Source organism: Sinohyriopsis cumingii, chromosome 17 (assembly GCF_028554795.1).
Source record: "Sinohyriopsis cumingii isolate HCF-2022 chromosome 17, ASM2855479v2, whole genome shotgun sequence".
Classification (NCBI taxonomy): Eukaryota; Metazoa; Mollusca; class Bivalvia; order Unionida; family Unionidae; genus Sinohyriopsis; species Sinohyriopsis cumingii.
In genome coordinates, this window is record NC_142977.1 from 99,324,386 (window position 1) to 99,346,290 (window position 21,905).

At 32.1% G+C, this 21,905-nt stretch overlaps 2 protein-coding genes across 2 annotated transcripts in view; both read right to left on the bottom strand.

Moving 5' to 3' along the window:
• Positions 1-3,838: 3,838 nt before the first annotated feature.
• Positions 3,839-20,308, bottom strand: LOC149779528 (scavenger receptor cysteine-rich domain-containing protein DMBT1-like). Its single transcript, XM_089938646.1, has 14 exons — positions 20,158-20,308; positions 19,364-19,510; positions 18,928-19,131; positions 18,193-18,339; positions 16,757-16,963; positions 15,963-16,109; positions 15,527-15,730; positions 14,791-14,937; positions 10,733-10,939; positions 9,904-10,053; positions 7,551-7,618; positions 6,663-6,732; positions 6,262-6,358; positions 3,839-4,746 (listed from the first exon to the last, which is right to left on the bottom strand). The coding sequence occupies exons 4-14, from the start codon at positions 18,269-18,271 to the stop codon at positions 4,491-4,493; spliced, it is 1,632 nt and encodes a 543-aa protein (XP_089794772.1). The 5' UTR covers positions 18,272-18,339; positions 18,928-19,131; positions 19,364-19,510; positions 20,158-20,308; the 3' UTR covers positions 3,839-4,490.
• LOC149779529 (cubilin-like) overlaps positions 19,923-21,905 on the bottom strand; it is a 60,846-nt gene continuing 58,863 nt past the window's right edge. Inside the window, exon 19 of the mRNA XM_089938436.1 lies at positions 19,923-20,026. Within this exon, the coding sequence (XP_089794562.1) occupies positions 19,923-20,026 (104 nt within the window). The remainder of the gene's footprint in view (positions 20,027-21,905) is intronic.

A 21,905-nucleotide genomic window follows, 5' to 3' on the forward strand; every position in this document is an offset into this window, starting at 1 on the left:
GGAATAAAGATAATTAAAATAAACAATCAAATCAAATGTAAGTTGGATCAAATGAACATAACACTAATTTTGCAATGCGTGATGCTGATGATGTTGCTAATTGTGCTGATACATTAAAGATACTTTAGAATCAAATACATGTTATTGAACGTTTCTGTGATAAAACTGCTATGATGGTCAATATTTTTATAAATCTAAAATCATTGATGTCAGAAATGGAGAATATTTCAAAGAAAAAGAGGGGGTTTGGTTTTGAAAAGAAAAATTTATTGAGTGTATGCCTTACTACAAGTATGCGGGTCTATTTGTTTCTGCAAAGTTTATTGGGATGAAGGCTGAGCAGATACCAGAGGAAAAGATAGCAACTTCAAGGATTTTGAATAATCAAATGGATTTCTGTTTTAGTGTAAATTCTTTAAACCTTTCGATTCTGTGATAAAATCAATTGCGAGGTATATGTCTGGAATTTGGGGATATGAATTTAGCAGTGATATTGAAATTGTGCACAATTTTTGCACTACTAATAACACTGGACAACAAATTTTTACAAAAGTCATGTTACTGAAATAAAATTAGTCAATTCTTATCAATTTTTATGTGCTGAACACGAATATGACAGTCAAATTGCAAAATTGGCTCTAGTTTTTTTGTAATCTGCAAGAAATTAATGTTTACATAACGAAATGCATTCCAATAGTAAAAGGTCAACTGTAATAGCCTACCTATAAAAAATCAAGTCATTGACTACATCTTAGATTTCTTCGCCTGTCTCTTGTACAGCTGTTCGGGAGCATCTCTGAGGAGTGTCCAGCAGTAGTCAGCCAGCATTGTAGTGGACCATTTTCCCTGGTATCTTTGTTCCATTGTTGCGATATCTTGATGAAAACGTTCGCCGTGTTCATCACTAACAATACCACAGTTGCTAGGAAAGAAATCCAAATGGGAATGAAGGAAGTGAATCTTTAGAGACATATTGCAGCCAAGTTTCTTATACTTCATCAACATGTCTTCTACTAGTTCCTTATAGTTTTCTGCCCTAACATTTCCGAGGAAGTTTGTAGAAACTAGGCGAAAAGCATTCCATGCTTGTTTCGCGTCACCTTCCAGCAAGTTGTTGAACCGGTCATCTTTGAAAAGCTCTCGAATCTGAGGACCCACAAAAACTCCCTCTTTAATCTTTGCTTCGCTGAGTCGAGGGAATTTTTCATGCAGGTATCGGAATGCTGGCAAAGTCCGGTCAATGGCTTTCACGAAGTTCTTCATCAAACCTAGTTTGATGTGAAGGGGTGGTAGCAAGATTTTCTGAGCCTCAACCAGAGCTGGGTGTTGGATATTCTTCTCTCCAATGGCTACATTCTGCCTGTGAGTCCATTCCTTCCTCATGTAGTGCATTTCCCTTGCTCGGCTATCCCACTCGCATAAGAAACACATGTATTTTGTATATCCTTGCTGCAGTCCCATTAAAAGGGCAACTACCTTCAAATCACCACAGAGGTGCCAGCTGTACTTGTTATACTCAATGGAATTCAGTAGCTGCCTTAAGTTATCGTATGTCTCTTTCATGTGGACAGCATACGCTACTGGAATAGATGGAAGAATGTTTCCATTGTGCAAAAGCACAGCCTTGAGACTCAGTTTCGAAGAGTCCACAAATAGTCTCCATTCTTGTGGGTCATGAGTGATTTTTAAAGCATTCATGAGGCCCTCAATATCGGAACAGAATATCAGATTACTTTCCTTTCTGAAGAAAGGCTCCAATTGCTGGTGGCGCTTTCGATATGCAGTAATTGTGACATCTTCTTCTAGAAGATTCCATTGTTGGAGTCTTGATCCTAGCAATTCTGCCTTGTTCTTTGATAAGTCCAAATCACGAATCAGGTCATTTAGTTCTTCCTGTGTTATTCTGTGTGGGGTTGATGATGCACCACAGTGAAAATCTGGATCACTGCATGCTGATGGACCAGGAGAAGAACAGGTCGACTCACCTTTGTCTTCGTCAGATGAATCAAGAGAATATTCTGCTGGAGGTTCTGGAATAGGAAGTCCCTCACCATGTGGAACTGGTCTCAATGCAGACGGAATGTTTGGGTAGACTATTCTCGACTTCTTTCGCTTCGTTATTCCGCCGGAAAGAGGAGGAACCAAGCAGAAGTAACAGTCATTTAGGTGGTTGCTTGGCTCTCTCCACACCATTGGGACTGCAAACGGCATTGATGACCTTTTGCAATTCAACCACTGTGAAAGCTGTGTTGTACATGTAGCACAGCATATATGCGGAGCCCAAGGCTTGTCTTGGTCACCAACCTTGCATCCGAAGTAAAGATGATATGCCTTCTTCACTTGAGAATTGATACTTTTCTTCTGGTTGGCAAATGTCACTTCCCCACAAATATAGCAAAAATTGTCCGCGGTATTAACACACTTTCGAGGCATTACTGTTCTTTATTGTACGTAAATGGATAAAATAATAAGTTTTATGTAACAGTAGCTTGAACTGTCTCGCACAACGTCTAAAATATTTTAAATGCTGAACCTATCTGATTGGGCTTTATATAGTACACTGCTTACGTCAGCTTCAGCAGCCGCCTGGCATTAGTATAATAGGCCTACACATGTATAGTACACTGCTGACGTCAACTTACTTCAGCAGCCGCATGGCATTAGTATTGCATTGCATCAGAAAATGATGCAATCAACTGTGGATGATGTGAGCATGATGGTATTATGCAATGTTACATCATTATTCCGGATGTTGCTGCAGTCCTACTGGAGAAATTTACACAGTGAAACATAGAAAATGAGGTATATGAATATCTTCAAAACGAGAGCCAATACAAATTTTTCACGGTTATATTCGTGTTCGGCACACCAAAATACTACAGATTAGGGCCTTTTCAAGTCAGTAATGATTTCACTGTTGACCAGTGTAATGCGATTGCGTTAGGTGAGTGAGGAAGATACACACTTGTACCTCAGCTTATCAAATACCGGCTAAAGGTTGCAACAATACGTTTAACCCGCCACCCACACCAATGCTATTTAATGTTAAAAAAATTAGAGGAAACCAACCATTACACATATGCCAGACAAGTTAAAAAGACATGTTGTTTAGCGCTAGTTATGGGTACGTTGTTTAAATCAAGATGCTGGAAAAACAAAACAATTTTTTGCACTATTTTCGCATAAAATTAAGGATTTGACATTCCAAAATTGGTACAGTGACATTATCAATTCACATAAATGTGCATTTATAGCATGTATAAAACTGATTTGGAACTAGAAAATTACCTATCATGCGAATTATCACATTTTAGGAAGCTGTTTGGTAAACGCAGGCACTCAAAGGTAGAATCAGGTCGGCAAATTGGAATGAGAAACATAATAGGTATTGTGAGTTACGCGGAAAAAGACTGTTTATTTAATAGAAGATGAATTTTGTTTGAACTGTGTTTGTCCAGCTTATGATCATTTTAGAACGAAATATTTTAATGAAGTGTACTATCAATATACGTCTGCAGCAATATTTGGTAAAATATTTATTATAAGAAATCTTTCTTAATTTATAAATTTGGCTTTAAGTCTTAGACAATCTTTGATAACTCATACGAATGGTGATTGATATACATAGTTGTAGTAAGACCATTATTATAGTATGCACATATTATTTATTGGAAATTACGTCTCTATACTGATGTTAAACATTACATTTAATTTATATACACCATGGTGTATACTCAATTTAATTGTATTGTATTTTGTAATATTGGCTGGTGGATTAAATGTCTAAATTATAATAATAATAGTAATAATATTAACAATAATAATAAGAAGAATAATACTAATGCTGATAATAAGAATAACAATAACAATGATAATGACAAGTAGTAGTAGCAATAAACGAGTTCTTTACCTTCTATTAATTACACGCCTAGCTATAAAATTTGATTCACTGTGTTTAAAAATAGTGCGACAAAACAGAGAGGAACAAAAGTTGTGTGATAATGCAATATTGATATAATAACAACATAAAAGAAAGATGAAGCATGTAAACCTAAAAGGGTATTTATGAAGTTGTGATAATACATAGTATGTTATTAACGTCCTCGATCCTGTACTGATGAACTCAACATTTGGGACACTCCGAACAATATTGAACAAATCGATAAGCATGCGTAACCATAAGTAAAGCAAGATTTGCTTAACATGTTTAGGATATCACAATTTCAACGAGTGAAGATATAATCTGAGATTCCTTCACGGTTTGAATATTCGGAGAAAAATGATCCTAACTTTTCAATCTAGCGTATGTTTCTAAACGATCCAGGCAACTTCAGATTTAAAGTATTTCGTGCAATCGATGTATATTTTCAACTTGAAAATGATGAAAGCAAATGCTCAAACCATGCATTTATTCCACCGTCGCCATATGTAAGAATTTTGTCTTTCCATTGTCATTATGTATGACTCAAATCCGATGCTGACGTTGTAAGTTACGCTCTTGGAATGTAAAATATATTTCGGTCAACATTTCCCTCCCTGACAATGTTCGCTTGAGACACAGATTGTACAAGTCTATTAGAATTGACCCATGATTTATCCAGTTTTATTGTGCCGTACTGTATTAGTGAGGAATCATTGGATAGATCTGTCATTCCATGGCAAATCTGCTCTTCTACCGCCATACGTGTCGTTCGTTGTATTTCCTGCAGTTCTGTGCCAGATCTTTGTAGCCTCTCCTGAACTTGCCTTGAAGTAGAATTAAAAATATAAAAGCGAAATCATTATAGCATTTTCAATGCTGGTCATACATTTAGTTTAGGAAAAATGTTTACAGTATTTCTGTGTGAAAATACCACATACATACTATGAAATGTGCATTTGAATCGTTACTAATGTTAGACGGCCTTTTTTTATCCTGAATAACCAAAGTTACATTATCCTTTTAAATGTCTGGGCTAAACTTCAACAATAGTTAAAACGGTCTCAGAGTGTATCTATCTGAAGATGACTATAATTTGAGGTCATATCCCTGGAATCATTATAAGTGGAATGAATATATATTCTTGCTAAACAAATTTGCCTAACATTCTTAGATTCAGAAACAAATTGCAGATATCTATCAGACGTACTCAATAATGTATCCAATTTTAGAGTGCCGAACTGGATATTTGAGCAACTGTCATGCGGATATGCAAATCCACTGTAGACCTCATCTTCGCTAGCCAAGGTTCCGATATAATAACCCTATCGAGACCTTGGCGGACCGGACATATACTTTAGAGCTTTGTCCAAGCAACATCTATTGGATTTCATGAGTTGCTTCCCTTAATATGTAATGCAAACCAACCAATAGCGTGTAACAGAGGAGTGGTGTATTGCACATCGGCCGCAAATGGTGGATGAAATTGACTCAAGAAGGATGCTTTGTAAGTTAATATCAAAAGTATGACTAAGTACCAGAGGGAATCCATTATAGATGTATTTGAATGAAAGGCATTTGTACAGAAACGGCTCGGCAGTGGAAAAATGCTTATTTATCAGTCAATTCAAGTTACGTGTTCCTCTTGTCTGGATCATATGGGGTAGTATTTAAATTTGAACAACATAATGTTGATTGGATGCGGTACCTTGTCGCCGCATCCAATAGAATTCACAGACCAGAAGTACATAACTATATGCTCGATACGCCAAGATGCAAATAGCATTATCATATCGAAACATCGGCTAGCGAAGATGTTTTGGGGTTATGTTTGAAAATTAATGGAACATTCGTTCAAATTTTTCCATAAATGCGGAGCCTCTGAAAAACTGTATGGAGTAAGAAATCCAAGTTTTATTGGTCTGACAAGTATCAGTAATTTTTGATAAAATTAAAGGCTACATATAAAGATGTTCCAGTCATTCAGCTCCAGATTTCAGCCAATGAATTAAAATGATGTTGAAACAGGTAATGTAGGGGTTGGTGTGGATCATCCAGTGGTTTTTTTTAAAACATTTAAACAAGCTCCAGAAAAATTATTCCGCAATCGAGAAGTGATGTTTGGCATTTTCATATTGACTCAGCAGCACTTCTCCGATTACTGTATTCAGCGATCACGACCCCCTTACTTCTATTAACAAAATCAAACATAAAAATCAGAGAGTTTGCATCATTAGGAAAATAATATAAAACTGAAAATTGTATTTTATCTATTGTATATAGATCTTAACGTATTTATAAAAGTGTATAATATTTTTTGCAGACTAATTAAACGGTATTACCTTTGAGTTTGCAGTCTTCGGCGACGAAACCAACAGTAGAGTCCAACAAAGATTAATAATACGACGACAGCCACTACAGATATTATAATCCAAGTTACTGTCAAGTAAACAAAAGATAAGGCATATCAAATTCACCTCCATGAGATTTTAATAGAGTCACAATTATATATATATATATATATATATATATATATATATATATATATATATATATATATATATATATATATATATATATATACATGTTTTGTTGAACAGCTTGAAAATTTTAAAGATTCAGAAGTTAATATGTACAACGCAACGATCCTGCTAATAATTGTAAATTACAAAAATCATTATCTGACAGATCTCTGATCCCTAGAGTTTAATAAAGTATAAAGACCGAAATGAGTTTTGTATACCTGTTTCCTGTGGCTTCTGAGTGGTTATTAATTTCTTCTCAAAAGGTCTTTTCACGAAGTCTGATCCATTCTAAATTGAGAGAAAAATGTTTTGTCGGAAAACAAATTATTTTGTATACCTACTTTTGGGAAACATGTTTTTGGCCCGATAAGACATTGGCCCGAATTATTTTATGCCAACGTTTTCCTCCCGTTTCTGCATCGAAACCATTGTGCTAAAAGGAGGAGTTATTTATTGTGTCAAAAAGATTTGTGGATAGTAAATAAAAATTGTGTAAGTGCATACATGCTTATGATAACAAAAGGATATTTAAGAATTAATTTACTAAGATTGTGAATTATAGTTTGGTTCCATTCCATGGACACAGCAAATATAATTAGGCTGTAACAAGCACTTGAAGATAAATAGACAGAGAGAAGACTTCAATTATATTTGGGAATAAGTACCCTTATTTCCGTGCATTGCTGTTTGAGGTGGTGCTGTACTTGAAGAGAGAGATAGAGAGGATGGAGAGTGAGAGAGAGACAGAGAGAGGATGGAGAAGCGGGAGCAGTAGAAGAAGATTAATTTAATACTTGAAAGTTTTGCTAGGAAAGTGTCAACAGTCTGCATTATACTCCGGCATATAATTCCCAAACCATATTGGATTAGTTTGCTAAGAGTCTTATACACATACAAACCACAGCTCTCCTACAATAAACATAAATGTGCTTAAACAACCCATACTTTCTGCTCTGTTATGTCAAGTCATAAAACTTCTAAACTATAGAATAAACTTGATTCTTATCCTTCAGTTATCAATGCAATTGTGAAATCGCCCTTGCTATAAATTAGGTAATATACAATATAGTTTCTTTAGAATCAATGTATTATCATAATTTTACTACCTGTAGTGGTGTATCCGAGCCAAAGGTGCAGTTCGTAACATCAGACCCATCTTTCCAAGAACAGATGCCTGTTTATAATTAGTATTAACTAGATTTAACAGATGCCTGTTTATAGTTTGCATTGAATGGATTTAATAACATTATGATCAGCAAATTTATTTTGCAACAGACTGATTTACTAAAATAATATCTTGTCACAGCGATCTTGTTATTTTGATGGATTTGGTAACCCACTTGGACCTAATAGAAATATATTATGGACTTTAACATTAGATAGCATGTTCAGCTCTGTTCGGATTAATTGAATTGAAATGAAATTTTAGTTCTTGTGTAACTCATTCTGTAGAATGTACCAATTTCCACTCTGATGAAAGAGAAGTTGTTTTAATATTTATTCCGGGAACTTACTCATCAACCTATGATTTGGATTTACATTTAGTTTCGCATATATAGCAGTCTTTTACCATATCTGTTTAGGGTTTAACATGTGTTTTCTTTTTATTTTAAATACATTTTTCCACCATTTTAAAGTCTTTGTAAGTAAGATAGCCAAATGTAAATGGTCAAAAGAAGATATAAAAAATGACAAATTTCATTTCAATATATAACAGACACATAAATCTATTTTAGTACTTAATATTCGCAACTATAGTTGTTGGGATATCGTAATATCACATTAAATAGTTTTGGGTAGAAACATTATACATAAATTAAACGCAGACAGAGAATTCAACACGTCCGTTTCAAGGACAGTTTTAACCATAAAGTTTACAAAATTATTCATTATCATTCTAGAGATCGAAAGATACTTAGAAAATTGTGTTTTAGTACAAGGTGAAGAAGAAGAAGTATATGTGGTTTTGACATCTCACACCAATTTGACATATGCCTACGTGCTAAACACAATCTTCGCTTTTATGATGATTTCTATCGAAACGTTTTCAAATTATGTCAATTGCTCACCATAAAAAATTACAAATATTCTCAATGGTCTTCAGCCACGTTTCATTCATTATTGTCATCTATATAAACTATATTTACTTTATAATCTGTGTTGGTTTTTGTCCATGATTATTTGCTATGAACATTTAATTGTATTACGTAACTGACCTTGTCCAAACTAAAGGTAGCAGTAGATCCTGGCTGACTAATCGTCCTGGTTCTGTTATGGTGTATTATCTTTCAATATAAATGTTCACTTCATAATTATTCATTCCATATCTTACCATTAGCCTTAGTGGAATAAATTTAAGCTGTGTTTCTGTTACGATTGGAGATGATTTATTTATTAATTAAAATTAAGCACTAGAATTACAAGCTGCATGATAATATTTTCCCGATAATTATTATGAATTCATTTAAGAACATTTTGGATTATATCATTGTGTCACATCAAAACTCTTTTCACCTCGCCGCATTCCAGGTTATTGGTACAACAGAATCAAAACTGGAAATTGTTCGGAATCCTACTAGAATTTATTTGGAATGTTCGATACTTTGGACTTGCGATAGAAGGTTTATAACTATTTGAATTTAATTCATAATAAATGTAAGTTCTTTTTAAATTTACCCTTTGTATTCTAGGAAAATCAATTATTTCTTCAATTTTACAAAACCTGTAGGTTCTCGCTCTTATATATTATTTAGTTTATGACACTAGAGTCAAACCACTTTAAAGACCTTCCAATCTTTTGTGCAGTTTTCAAAATGTCATATGAAAATATTGTAATTCTGTATCAATGGTCATGTTGGACAGCAAAACTGCACTATTCAAAAATCTTGAAAGAAATTAACATACAGATGTTTTCAATCAAAGTCGGGCACAATTTGTTGTTCACTTTGTTCCAAGAATTTGTGTAAATCTCGTTTGCGCTATTTGTAATCATGGGGTCTGTATTTTACAGTAGCTGTAACTGCTCTGTATGTATCTCATGTGCTTTCATTACAAAGTTTTCCGCCATTTATTCTTACATTCCACTTCATATTTTGTGACATAAAGGCATTCATCACTTTTGCAGTATATTGGGATCAATTTAGGCTGATCATCATCGTTTGTGTATATTTAAATAACTCTATACGATAACTCTATGCTTCGCTTTTGTTCCAATTCTCTTGATCATTACCGTGAATGGTAATTTAAGGGGATATTGCAGTATCATTTAAGATCTTTTAGAGAAAAAGTAGTTTAATAGCCATTTCCTACATTTAGTGACAATCTAACGGCTACACGAGAGGACATGGTTAATTTATATATCTTATATTCCTGTATACGTAATTTCTTTCGAATAAAGTTTCCATAAAAGTGCAAGTTTCAAATTAAAATGTTCAGTATTATCTAAATGTTGACATGTACCTGATTCATATTGGAGTGAAAAGCCTCTACTCGTCCCTGATCCGTCGGTTACGAAAATAACAGCTGCTTTGTTGGACCTCGAGATGAAGATCAAGTTTGTATTATTATTCTTCCTGCAAATTCTATCGGTCTCCAAATCGTTATTGCTGCCTGCAAAAATCGACATGTCTACGTCAATCAAATAAAGATGAATGTGAATCTTGATGAAACATCATTGTATCACGCAAGTATTAAATTCGTTTTTGTACATATCTATAGTTGCTCTCTTTGTACGTTTGCTTAAAACAGGCTTTATGCTATTTTCTAAGTAGAATTTGTCTTCCTACATAAACGCTTTCATTGCAACATTTACATTTTTAGCAATCATTGCCGAATTTAGTAAACACAATAAATAAAGTTACTGAAACATATGAGGTGTTCCCATGAACGCCGAGGTGAATTACAACCCCATCATTGTACTGATCAGGGTGCTTTTTATCAATTATATGTTACCCAGACTTAAAGGCAGTATAGTAGAATTTATTTGTATTCTGAATAGTTATCATCTAAATATGTGGAATGCAATATAATCATATGTCACTGAGAAAGAGTAGCAATAATAATCGTAATCCTACTCTATTGAAAGCATTCTACTGCCAAGCCAGTTCATTCCTATAAAAGTAGATACACATTGCCATTTCTGACTGGAATGTGCTTCTACATATTCTAAAGCAAGACGGTTAAAAAGGAATTCTCAAAAGCAAAATTTAACCTTAAAAAATGAAATATAGTCTGTCACCAAAGAATTACATCACACTAAAGTGCACCCACTCGTTTTTAACATCCTTACCTAGAAGTATCTTCAGATAATCATAAGAGCAATCTGTGGTTTGTTCGAGGTCGATATATGTTATTCTAATGACGATTCTGGAATTAATAGGTGCATGTATTGTCCAAAAACAGCGTAGGTTGTTTTCGTACAGGTTAGGGTAATTAGGTGAAGTCAGAGTTTTTCTCCATCTATAGGCAGTAAGATTCCCAATACAGCTTGGATCAACTACGTAAATATATAAAAAGGACAACCAATGAAATAAATAATTCTTTTTCTTACCTGTAATTTTCAAACATCTTAAATATTCGGCCTCAAGGTTCTCTAGATAGATGACATATCATACATTGTTTATATATATATATATATATATATATATATATATATATATATATATATATATATATATATATATATATATATATATATATATATATATATATATATATATATAGATAGATAGATAGATAGATAGATAGATAGATAGATAGATATATGTTACAACTGCGTGGGTTTAAAGGAGTAATAGAAAAGAGTGAAAATCATTATCTAACCATTACTAATAGAAAAGATATTTGCTATGCATTTCCTATTTACACAAGTTTTTCAAAATCAGCGATTCACGTCAGGTGGAAATGCACTAGATTTTGGACAACTTCAGATCCATAATACAATATTATCCATTGAATATAATTAAATACAAATGTTTTAAAGTGCTAGAAAACAAACAATGCAAATTGTGTATATATATATATATATATATATATATATATATATATATATATATATATATATATATATATACAAAGAAATTATGAAAGCATTTTAAAGTGGTATATATATATATATATATATATATATATATATATATATATATATATATATATATATATATATATATATAGTACTACTTTAATATGCTTCCATAATTTCTTTGACAAAAAGATAGTCATATTTGAAATCGTCCTCAGTGGATCATTTTTAAGCTAATTTAATTGCAAAACAGACATAAAATTAATCAAATCCAGATCAAAGACATTTTTGATCATTAAGTTTACAAAATTGTTAATTTTGATTCTAGAGATCAATGGAAATTTAGAATATTGTATTTTAGAACAACTTGAAAGAAGACATATATGTGGATCTGTCATCGCTCACCAATTTGACATGTACCTAAATACAAAGAAATCTTCCCTGGTGAGTTGATATCTATCGAAACGCTTTCAAATTCTCACGGGCGCTTGCGAGAAATATTATAGAATGTAGTCAACCGTCTTCAGCCAATTTGTATTCCCCATTATCATTTATATAAACGTTTGTCAAATATATTTAATTTCTCTGTTGGCTATTGTCCATTATTATATGCTATGTATCATTCATTTGTAATATGTTACTGGCATTTATCCATCACTGAGGGTAGGAGTTGATCCTACCTGACTAATGTTCTGTATTTTGTAAGCGAAATATTACATTGCTTATATTGTCTATTATCGTAGATTGCATTTAAGATCATTATTACTTGAAGGTAAACATATTTACAGATTCTGAGTTGAAGGAAAATATTTTGGAAATTCACAGTATTCTAGAAGCAAGCTGTTTACAAAGCTGATCCTAAAATACCGATCGTCCTGTTTTTCTTACTTTCTTACCTTAAGAATATAATTGTTAACTTATAATTAGTATTTCCATACATAACATTTGTCTTAGTGGAATCAATTTAGGCAGTGTTACTTTTAAGATTGGAGAGGATTTATTTATTTAAATTATTCACTAGATGTTAAGGTGGTGTATAATAATTTTGTATAAAAACATTAATTTGGAATTATTGTGAATTCGTTCAAGGACATTTTGTATTATATTATTGTGTCACATCAGGAATCTTATCACATCGCCGCATTCCGAGGTATTGGTACATTACTATTAAAATTGGATATATACATTTGGACTTGTGATAGACCGTTTTCGACTATTTAGGATTTAATTCACAATACCGTAAGTTCTCTTTAAAGTATCACTTTTTATTTTGAGGGAAATTGATTATTTCTTCAATTTAACAAAGGCTACCTATTCTCGCTTGTTTTATTTCTTAGTTTAATAAATTAGAGTCGTAACACGTTGCCTACCAATATCGGATCAGTTTTCAAAACATCAAATAAAACTTTATATTAATTCTATCAAAATTCATATTGGACAGGAGAACTGCACTATTTAATAATGCTACCATACGTTAATATGAAGATGTTTCCAATTGAATTTTGACACATTCTCTTGTGCACTATGCTTAGTATAATTTGTGTATATGTATGTTTGCTTTATGTATAACGGAATCTTTATTTTACAGCAGATGTCAATCATCTGTATATATTTGAAATATTTTCCGCCTATCATGCTTACATTCCACAAAACCTTTTGTGACATAATGACATTTATCACATTTCCAGTAAATGGGGATAAAAAATAAAGCAAGTCACCATCGTTTGTGTAGACATAAATAATTTTTATACGATCACACCTTATTTCAAGTTTGGTCCTATTCTTCTTATCATTCACCGTAAAATGTAATTTAAGAGGATTCTCTTGATCAGTACCGTAAATGGTAATTTAAGAGTATTGCAGTATCATTTAAGATCTTTCAGAGAAAGACTAGCTTAATAGCTTTTCCTACATTTAGTGACAATCTAACGGCTGCCTGAGAGGACGTGGTTAATTCATATATCTTATATTCCTATCTATTTAATATTGGCAGTATCGTAAAGTAATTTATGTGGATATTTGATACAAAGTACCATAATATACAATGCGTAAAGATTTTGTCGCTTTGGAAACAAATTGATATATTTGTTCCTTTTTGCATAATATGGACAACAAAATATTTCATTTCTGCTAAAAACCTGTCGAATGACAACAAATGATTGTACCAGGTTGTATCAGAAGCAATAAAACAATTAAGCTACATCCCTTTGATATATATATATATATATATATATATATATATATATATATATATATATATATATATATATATATATATATATATATATATATATATATATATATAAATTTAATCTTAGTATTTATCGACATAGCATTAACTGAATAATTGAAACGATTAAATTCAATCATTAATATATATTTAGTTTCTTCAACTCTCATCATTGGTCTCCATTTACATTCCAGTCTTGCTAAAATATTCAAGGTGGCCTTTTCGATGTAACATTCCTTCCATCTCTGTAATCTTCATTCTTGACTTTATGTAATAGTAATAGTTATTATGATCAAACAATTACATATTATTGCTATTGTTATTATTATAATCATTAAGTTAACTGTGGTATTATATTAATATACAAACACTTTGTTGCTAATAGCAGATTGCACCTATTTTCCAAACATTCAGGGGATGAATCAAGATGGAACAAAGATGTAAACATACAGAAATCATTTAGACCCTTGATCTGAAAGTAACTGCATAGTTTAATTCTTCCGTTTTTGATTGTTGTTTGTTTTGGGGGTTTCAAAAGTTCCGGTGGATAGTTTGTAAATAGAGATGGCTGCAATTAATATTTATATTCTCTTGTATGCTTTCTCTAAAACATATATCTTAGATCCCATTACCAGAATCTAAATTCTAAAATAAATACTGCATTTAGATCTCGATTCCGGTGCTACAGTATTGAAGGCATAAGTACGACTATCAACTTGTTAAGATTGACAAATCTAATAATGATGGAACTGCTGTAAAATTATCAAAATAATGGGATCTAAAGTACATTTATTTTTCACTCATTTTAAAATTCGCCATATCTGCAACTACTGTTGATCATTATGAGACTTATAACATCTCTTGCTTTCTCGTATCTGTACTTGGCTATCCATTCATGTTGCATTTACAGATTTTTCCAATCTTTGTGTAGTCAATTTATACTTAACGATGCGTCTTGGAGTATCATATTATCCTCTCAATTTTACTGTTTTCCTGTTGCTTGCACATCAGGCTTGGAATCATCAATCATCCTATTACTGTCCTTTATTGATTTTCACGTTTATAATTTGAACGTTGCAAAATAATTAATCATTACCTTCCTGATATTGCAATGAAAATCCGGTTTTCGTTGTTGAACCATCTGTGACAAAAATGACATCAGCATCGTTCGACATTGAGAGAAAATACGAATTGGTACTGATGTCTCCGCAAATCTTATCGGTCTCCAAAAGAGTAATGTTACCTGAAAAAAGGTAGACACGTCAGCGTTTAAATGATTTAATGCTTTTGCAATTAATCGAGTAAATCGACCATTAGCAATCATCTGCGCAATAGGCAAATTGTACATTTTGGTCTTGACATTTGGCCTGAATCAAGTTATAGGTCATGCTCAATTTGAAGACCTAGTGTGTAAAATAATACCTGTCATAGAGCTTAATATTTCGTTTGATCTTCGATCTGTTATCAGAAAATAATGATCGGCCATGACGTTGCAGTCGAATCACAACAAATAATGATTATTATTTCTGTAGAAATCTTTGAAAAGATCTGTGCTATATATCGATATTTTAATTACATTGACTATTCTCGTCGCATCGTTTTTTTGCAACAATGCTTTATTATCATTTGTATAGCGATATATCCTTGTGTCAGACAATATACAATTCATGTCATGTCGTGATATTCATGCTTTTCTATATTAATAAAAAAAGTTAAAGAATTTTGATCTCGAGTTCATTGTTTGGACGCTAAAATAACCAAATTATTCTGTACCTTAAAATGAACATTCAACGATGTCGATTAGATATCATTTAAGATTTTGCTTTACCTACCCAGATATATTTGAAGATAGTCTTTTGAACACTCCGTATTTTTCTCGATATCAATATATGTAATATTGATGGAAATTATATAACTCCTTCTCGCTTCAATGGTCCAGTGGCAGTATAAGTTGTTTTCATATTGGTATGGATAATTTGTTGAGTTCAAAGATTTAGGCCATGTCTCTGCTGTCAGATATCCGCCACAGCTTCTAACTAAATAAACATACATAAACGAATAAATATGTCAAAGTATACAAGGTAAGTAATTATCGGACTACCTACGTTACGGACATTGTATTGGATTTGAATTTCATTCGGGTTATATAATGAAAATGAGAGATTTGGAAGATTTAACTATATTTGACGCATACGGTACGATTATATTCAAGTTTTAAACTATCAGAGAAATTAAAGTGTTCAGTATTATCTAAAAGTTGACATGTACCTGCATGATACTGGAGTAAAAAACCTCTACTCGTTTGTGTTCCATCTGTGAAGAAAATGACATCTGCTTTGTTCGACCTCGAGACGAAGATCAAGTCTGCATTGTCCTTGGTGCAAATTCTATAGGTCTCCAAATCGTTATAACTACCTGTAAGAATGCACAGCATTATATCTGTTCAAATGAAGATGGATGTGAAGTTTTGTCCAACATTATTCCATAGTATATCTACATTTGTTCTTTGCACTTTCTCTTTAAAACAGACAGATATTTTGTTATTTTCTAGGTATATATATTTCTTCCCTTACGTACTATGGTGATATTATTTACATGTTACCAATCATTTGCAAATTTCTGAACAAAATAAATAGACTTACTGAAAATTATTGATGTTGACGTGCACGCCGAGATGAATTAATTATCACATATATGTTATCCATTCCGTCCAGATTTTAGATTTAATGGCTGTATCGTAGATTTTATGAGCATTATTATTAGTATATCGAATAATATGTGGAATGCAATATAATCACAATATATGTCATGGAAAGAGTGGCTATGATTATCGTAATCCTATATTATTCAGTATTGTAATGAACAGCAGGTTCATTTCCCTAAGATTAAACACACATTGCCATTTCAGACGGCAAAGTGCTTCTACATATTCTAAATAAAAGCAGTTAAAAAAGAGTTTTAAAAAGCACAATTTAACCTTTCACAGGAAAGATTGAAATATAGTCTGTCAACAACGAATGATATCACATTGAAGTACACCAACTCGTTCTTAACATTCTTACCTAGACGTATTTTCAGATAATCATCAGAACAATCTGTGCTTTGTTCGAGGTTGATATCGATTATTCGTATGGCGATTGTGGAATTAATCTGGCCTTGTATTGTCCAATAACAGCGTAGGTTGTTTTCATACGAGTTAGGGTAATTAGGCGAAGTCAGATTTATTGTCCATGTACTTGCAAAAAGATGCCCAAAACAGCTTGCAACAACTAAGTAAAAAATATAAAGGTCAAATAAGGAAAAAAAATAATTCCTTGTCTGGCTTTCTATTTCCCGGCATGATACATATTGAGATTCAAATTTCAATAGATAGATTATATATATATATATATATATATATATATATATATATATATATATATATATATATATATATATATATATATATATATATTCTTAGAAACTATATCAAAATTTAATCTTAGGATTCATCGACATAGAAGTAATTGAATAATTGAAACGATTAAATTCAATCATTAATATACATTTAGTTTCTTCATCACCCATCATTATTCTCCATTTACATTCCAGTCTTGCTAAAATATTCAAGGTGGCCTTTCGATGTAATATTCCTTGCATCACTGTAATCTTCATTCTTGACTTTCTGTAATACTATTGGTTGTTGTGATCAAACAATTAAATGCTACTGTTATTATTATTAGTATTATTATTATCATTAAGTTAACTGTGGTATTATATTAATATGCAAACACTTTGTTGCTAATAGCAGATTGCAACTATTTTCCAAACATTCAGCGGATAAATCAAGATGGAACAAAGATATAAACATACAGGAATCCTTTAGACCCTTGATCTGAAAGTAACTGCATAGTGTAATTCTTCCGTTTTTGTTTGTTGTTTGTTTTGGGGGTTTCAATAGTTCCGGTGGATAGTTTGTAACTAGAGACGCCTGCAATTAATATTTATATTCTCTTGAATGCTTTCTCTAAAACATATATCTTAGATCCCATTACCAGAATCTAAATTCTAAAATAAATACTGCATTTAGATCTCGATTCCGGTGCTACAGTATTGAAGGCATAAGTACGACTATCAACTTGTTAAGAGTGACAAATCTAATAATGATGGAACTGCTGTAAAATTATCAAAATAATGGGATCTAAAGTACATTTATTTTTCACTCATTTTAAAATTCGCCACATCTGCAACTACTGTTGATCATTATGAGACTTATAACCTCTCTTGCTTTCTCGTATCTGTACTTGGCTATCCATTCATGTTGCATTTACAGATTGTTCCAATCTTTGTGTAGTCGACTTATACTTAACGATGCGTCTTGGAGTATCATATTATCCTCTCAATTTTATTGTTTTCCTGTTGCTTGCACATCAGGCTTGGAATCATCAATCATCCTATTACTGCCTTTTATTGATTTTCACGTTTATAATTTGAACGTTTCAAAATAATTAATCATTACCTTCCTGATATTGCAATGAAAATCCGGTTTTCGTTGTTGAACCATCTGTGACAAAAATGACATCAGCATCGTTCGACATTGAGAGAAAATACGAATTGGTACTGATGTCTCCGCAAATCTTATCGGTTTCCAAAAGAGTAATGTTACCTGAAAAAAGGTAGACACGTCAGCGTTTAAATGATTTAATGCTTTTGCAATTAATCGAGTAAATCGACCATTAGCCATCATCTGCGCAATAGGCAAATTGTACATTTTGGTCTTGACATTTGGCCTGAATCAAGTTATAGGTCATGCTCAATTTGAAGACCTAGTGTGTAAAATAATACCTGTCATAGAGCTTAATATTTCGTTTGATCTTCGACCTGTTATCAGAAAATAATGATCGGCCATGACGTTGCAGTCGAATCACAACAAATAATGATTATTATTTCTGTAGAAATCTTTGAAAAGATCTGTGCTATATATCGATATTTTAATCACATTGACTATCTTCGTCGCATCGTTTTTTATAACAACGCTTTATTATCATTTGTATAGCGATATATCCTTGTGTCAGACAATGTACAATTCATGTAATGACGTGATATTCATGCTTTTCTATATTAATAAAAAAATTTAAAGAATTTTGATCTCGAGTTCATTGTTTGGACGCTAAAATAACCAAATTATTCTGTACCTTAAAATGAACATTCAACGATGTCGATTAGATATCATTTAAGATTTTGCTTTACCTACCCAGATATATTTGAAGATAGTCTTTTGAACACTCCGTATTTTTCTCGATATCAATATATGTAATATTGATGGAAATTATATAACTCCTTCTCGCTTCAATGGTCCAGTGGCAGTATAAGTTGTTTTCATATTGGTATGGATAATTTGTTGAGTTCAAAGATTTAGGCCATGTCTCTGCTGTCAGATATCCACCACAGCTCCTAACTAAATAAACATACATAAACGAATAAATATGTCAAAGTATACAAGGTAAGTAATTATCGGACTACCTACGTTACGGACATTGTATTGGATTTGAATTTCATTCGGGTTATATAATGAAAATGAGAGATATGGAAGATTTAAGTATATTTGACGCATACGGTACGATTATATTCAAGTTTTAAACTATCAGAGAAATTAAAATGTTCAGTATTATCTAAAAGTTGACATGTACCTGCATGATACTGGAGTAAAAAACCTCTACTCGTTTGTGTTCCATCTGTGAAGAAAATGACATCTGCTTTGTTCGACCTCGAGACGAAGATCAAGTCTGCATTGTCCTTGGTGCAAATTCTATCGGTCTCCAAATCGTTATATCTACCTGTAAGAATGCATAGCATTATATCTGTTCAAATGAAGATGGATGTGAAGTTTTGTCCAACATTATTCCATAGTATATCTACATTTGTTCTTTGCACTTTCTCTTTAAAACAGACAGACATTTTGTTATTTTCTAGGTATATATATTTCTTCCCTTACGTACTATGGTGATATTATTTACATGTTACCAATCATTTGCAAATTTCTGAACAAAATAAATAGACTTACTGAAAATTATTGATGTTGACGTGCACGCCGAGATGAATTAATTATCACATATATGTTATCCATTCCGTCCAGATTTTAGATTTAATGGCTGTATCGTAGATTTTATGAGCATTATTATTAGTATATCGAATAATATGTGGAATGCAATATAATCACAATATATGTCATGGAAAGAGTGGCTATGATTATCGTAATCCTATATTATTCAGTATTGTAATGAACAGCAGGTTCATTTCCCTAAGATTAAACACACATTGCCATTTCAGACGGCAAAGTGCTTCTACATATTCTAAATAAAAGCAGTTAAAAAAGAGTTTTAAAAAGCACAATTTAACCTTTCACAGGAAAGATTGAAATATAGTCTGTCAACAACGAATGATATCACATTGAAGTACACCAACTCGTTCTTAACATTCTTACCTAGACGTATTTTCAGATAATCATCAGAACAATCTGTGCTATGTTCGAGGTTGATATCGATTATTCGTATGGCGATTGTGGAATTAATCTGGCCTTGTATTGTCCAATAACAGCGTAGGTTGTTTTCATACGAGTTAGGGTAATTAGGCGAAGTCAGATTTATTCTCCATGTACTTGCAAAAAGATGCCCAAAACAGCTTGCAACAACTAAGTAAAAAATATAAAGGTCAAATAAGGAAAAAAAATAATTCCTTGTCTGGCTTTCTTTTTCCCGGCATGATACATATTGAGATTCAAATTTCAATAGATAGATTATATATATATTATATACTATAAACATATATATATATATATATATATATATATATATATATATATATATATATATATATATATATATATATATATATATATATATATTCCTAGAAACTATATTAAAATTTAATCTTAGGATTCATCGACATAGAAGTAACTGAATAATTGAAACGATTAAATTCAATCATTAATAAACATTTAGTTTCTTCATCACTCATCATTAGTCTCCATTTACATTCCAGTCTTGCTAAAATATTCAAGGTGGCCTTTCGATGTAATATTCCTTGCATCACTGTAATCTTCATTCTTGACTTTCTGTAATACTATTGGTTATTGTGATCAAACAATTAAATACTACTGTTATTATTATTAGTATTATTATTATCATTAAGTTAACTGTGGTATTATATTAATATGCAAACACTTTGTTGCTAATAGCAGATTGCACCTATTTTCCAAACATTCAGCGGATGAATCAAGAGGGAACAAAGATGTAAACATACAGGAATCCTTTAGACCCTTGATCTGAAAGTAACTGCATAGTTTAATTCTTCCGTTTTTGTTTGTTGTTTGTTTTGGGGGTTTCAATAGTTCCGGTGGATAGTTTGTAACTAGAGACGCCTGCAATTAATATTTATATTCTCTTGAATGCTTTCTTTAAAACATATATCTTAGATCCCATTACCAGAATCTAAATTCTAAAATAAATACTGCATTTAGATCTCGATTCCGGTGCTACAGTATTCAAGGCATAAGTACGACTATCAACTTGTTAAGAGTGACAAATCTAATAATGATGGAACTGCTGTAAAATTATCAAAATAATGGGATCTAAAGTACATTTACTTTTCACTCATTTTAAAATTCGCCACATCTGCAACTACTGTTGATCATTATGAGACTTATAACCTCTCTTGCTTTCTCGCATCTGTACGTGGCTATCCATTCATGTTGCATTTACAGATTGTTCCAATCTTTGTGTAGTCGACTTATACTTAACGATGCGTCTTGGAGTATCATATTATTCTATCAATCTTACTGTTTTCCTGTTGCTTGCACATCAGGCTTGGAATCATCAATCATCCTATTACTGTCCTTTATTGATTTTCACGTTTATAATTTGAACGTTTCAAAATAATTAATCATTACCTTCCTGATATTGCAATGAAAATCCGGTTTTCGTTGTTGAACCATCTGTGACAAAAATGACATCAGCATCGTTCGACATTGAGAGAAAATACGAATTGGTACTGATGTCTCCGCAAATCTTATCGGTTTCCAAAAGAGTAATGTTACCTGAAAAAAGGTAGACACGTCAGCGTTTAAATGATTTAATGCTTTTGCAATTAATCGAGTAAATCGACCATTAGCCATCATCTGCGCAATAGGCAAATTGTACATTTTGGTCTTGACATTTGGCCTGAATCAAGTTA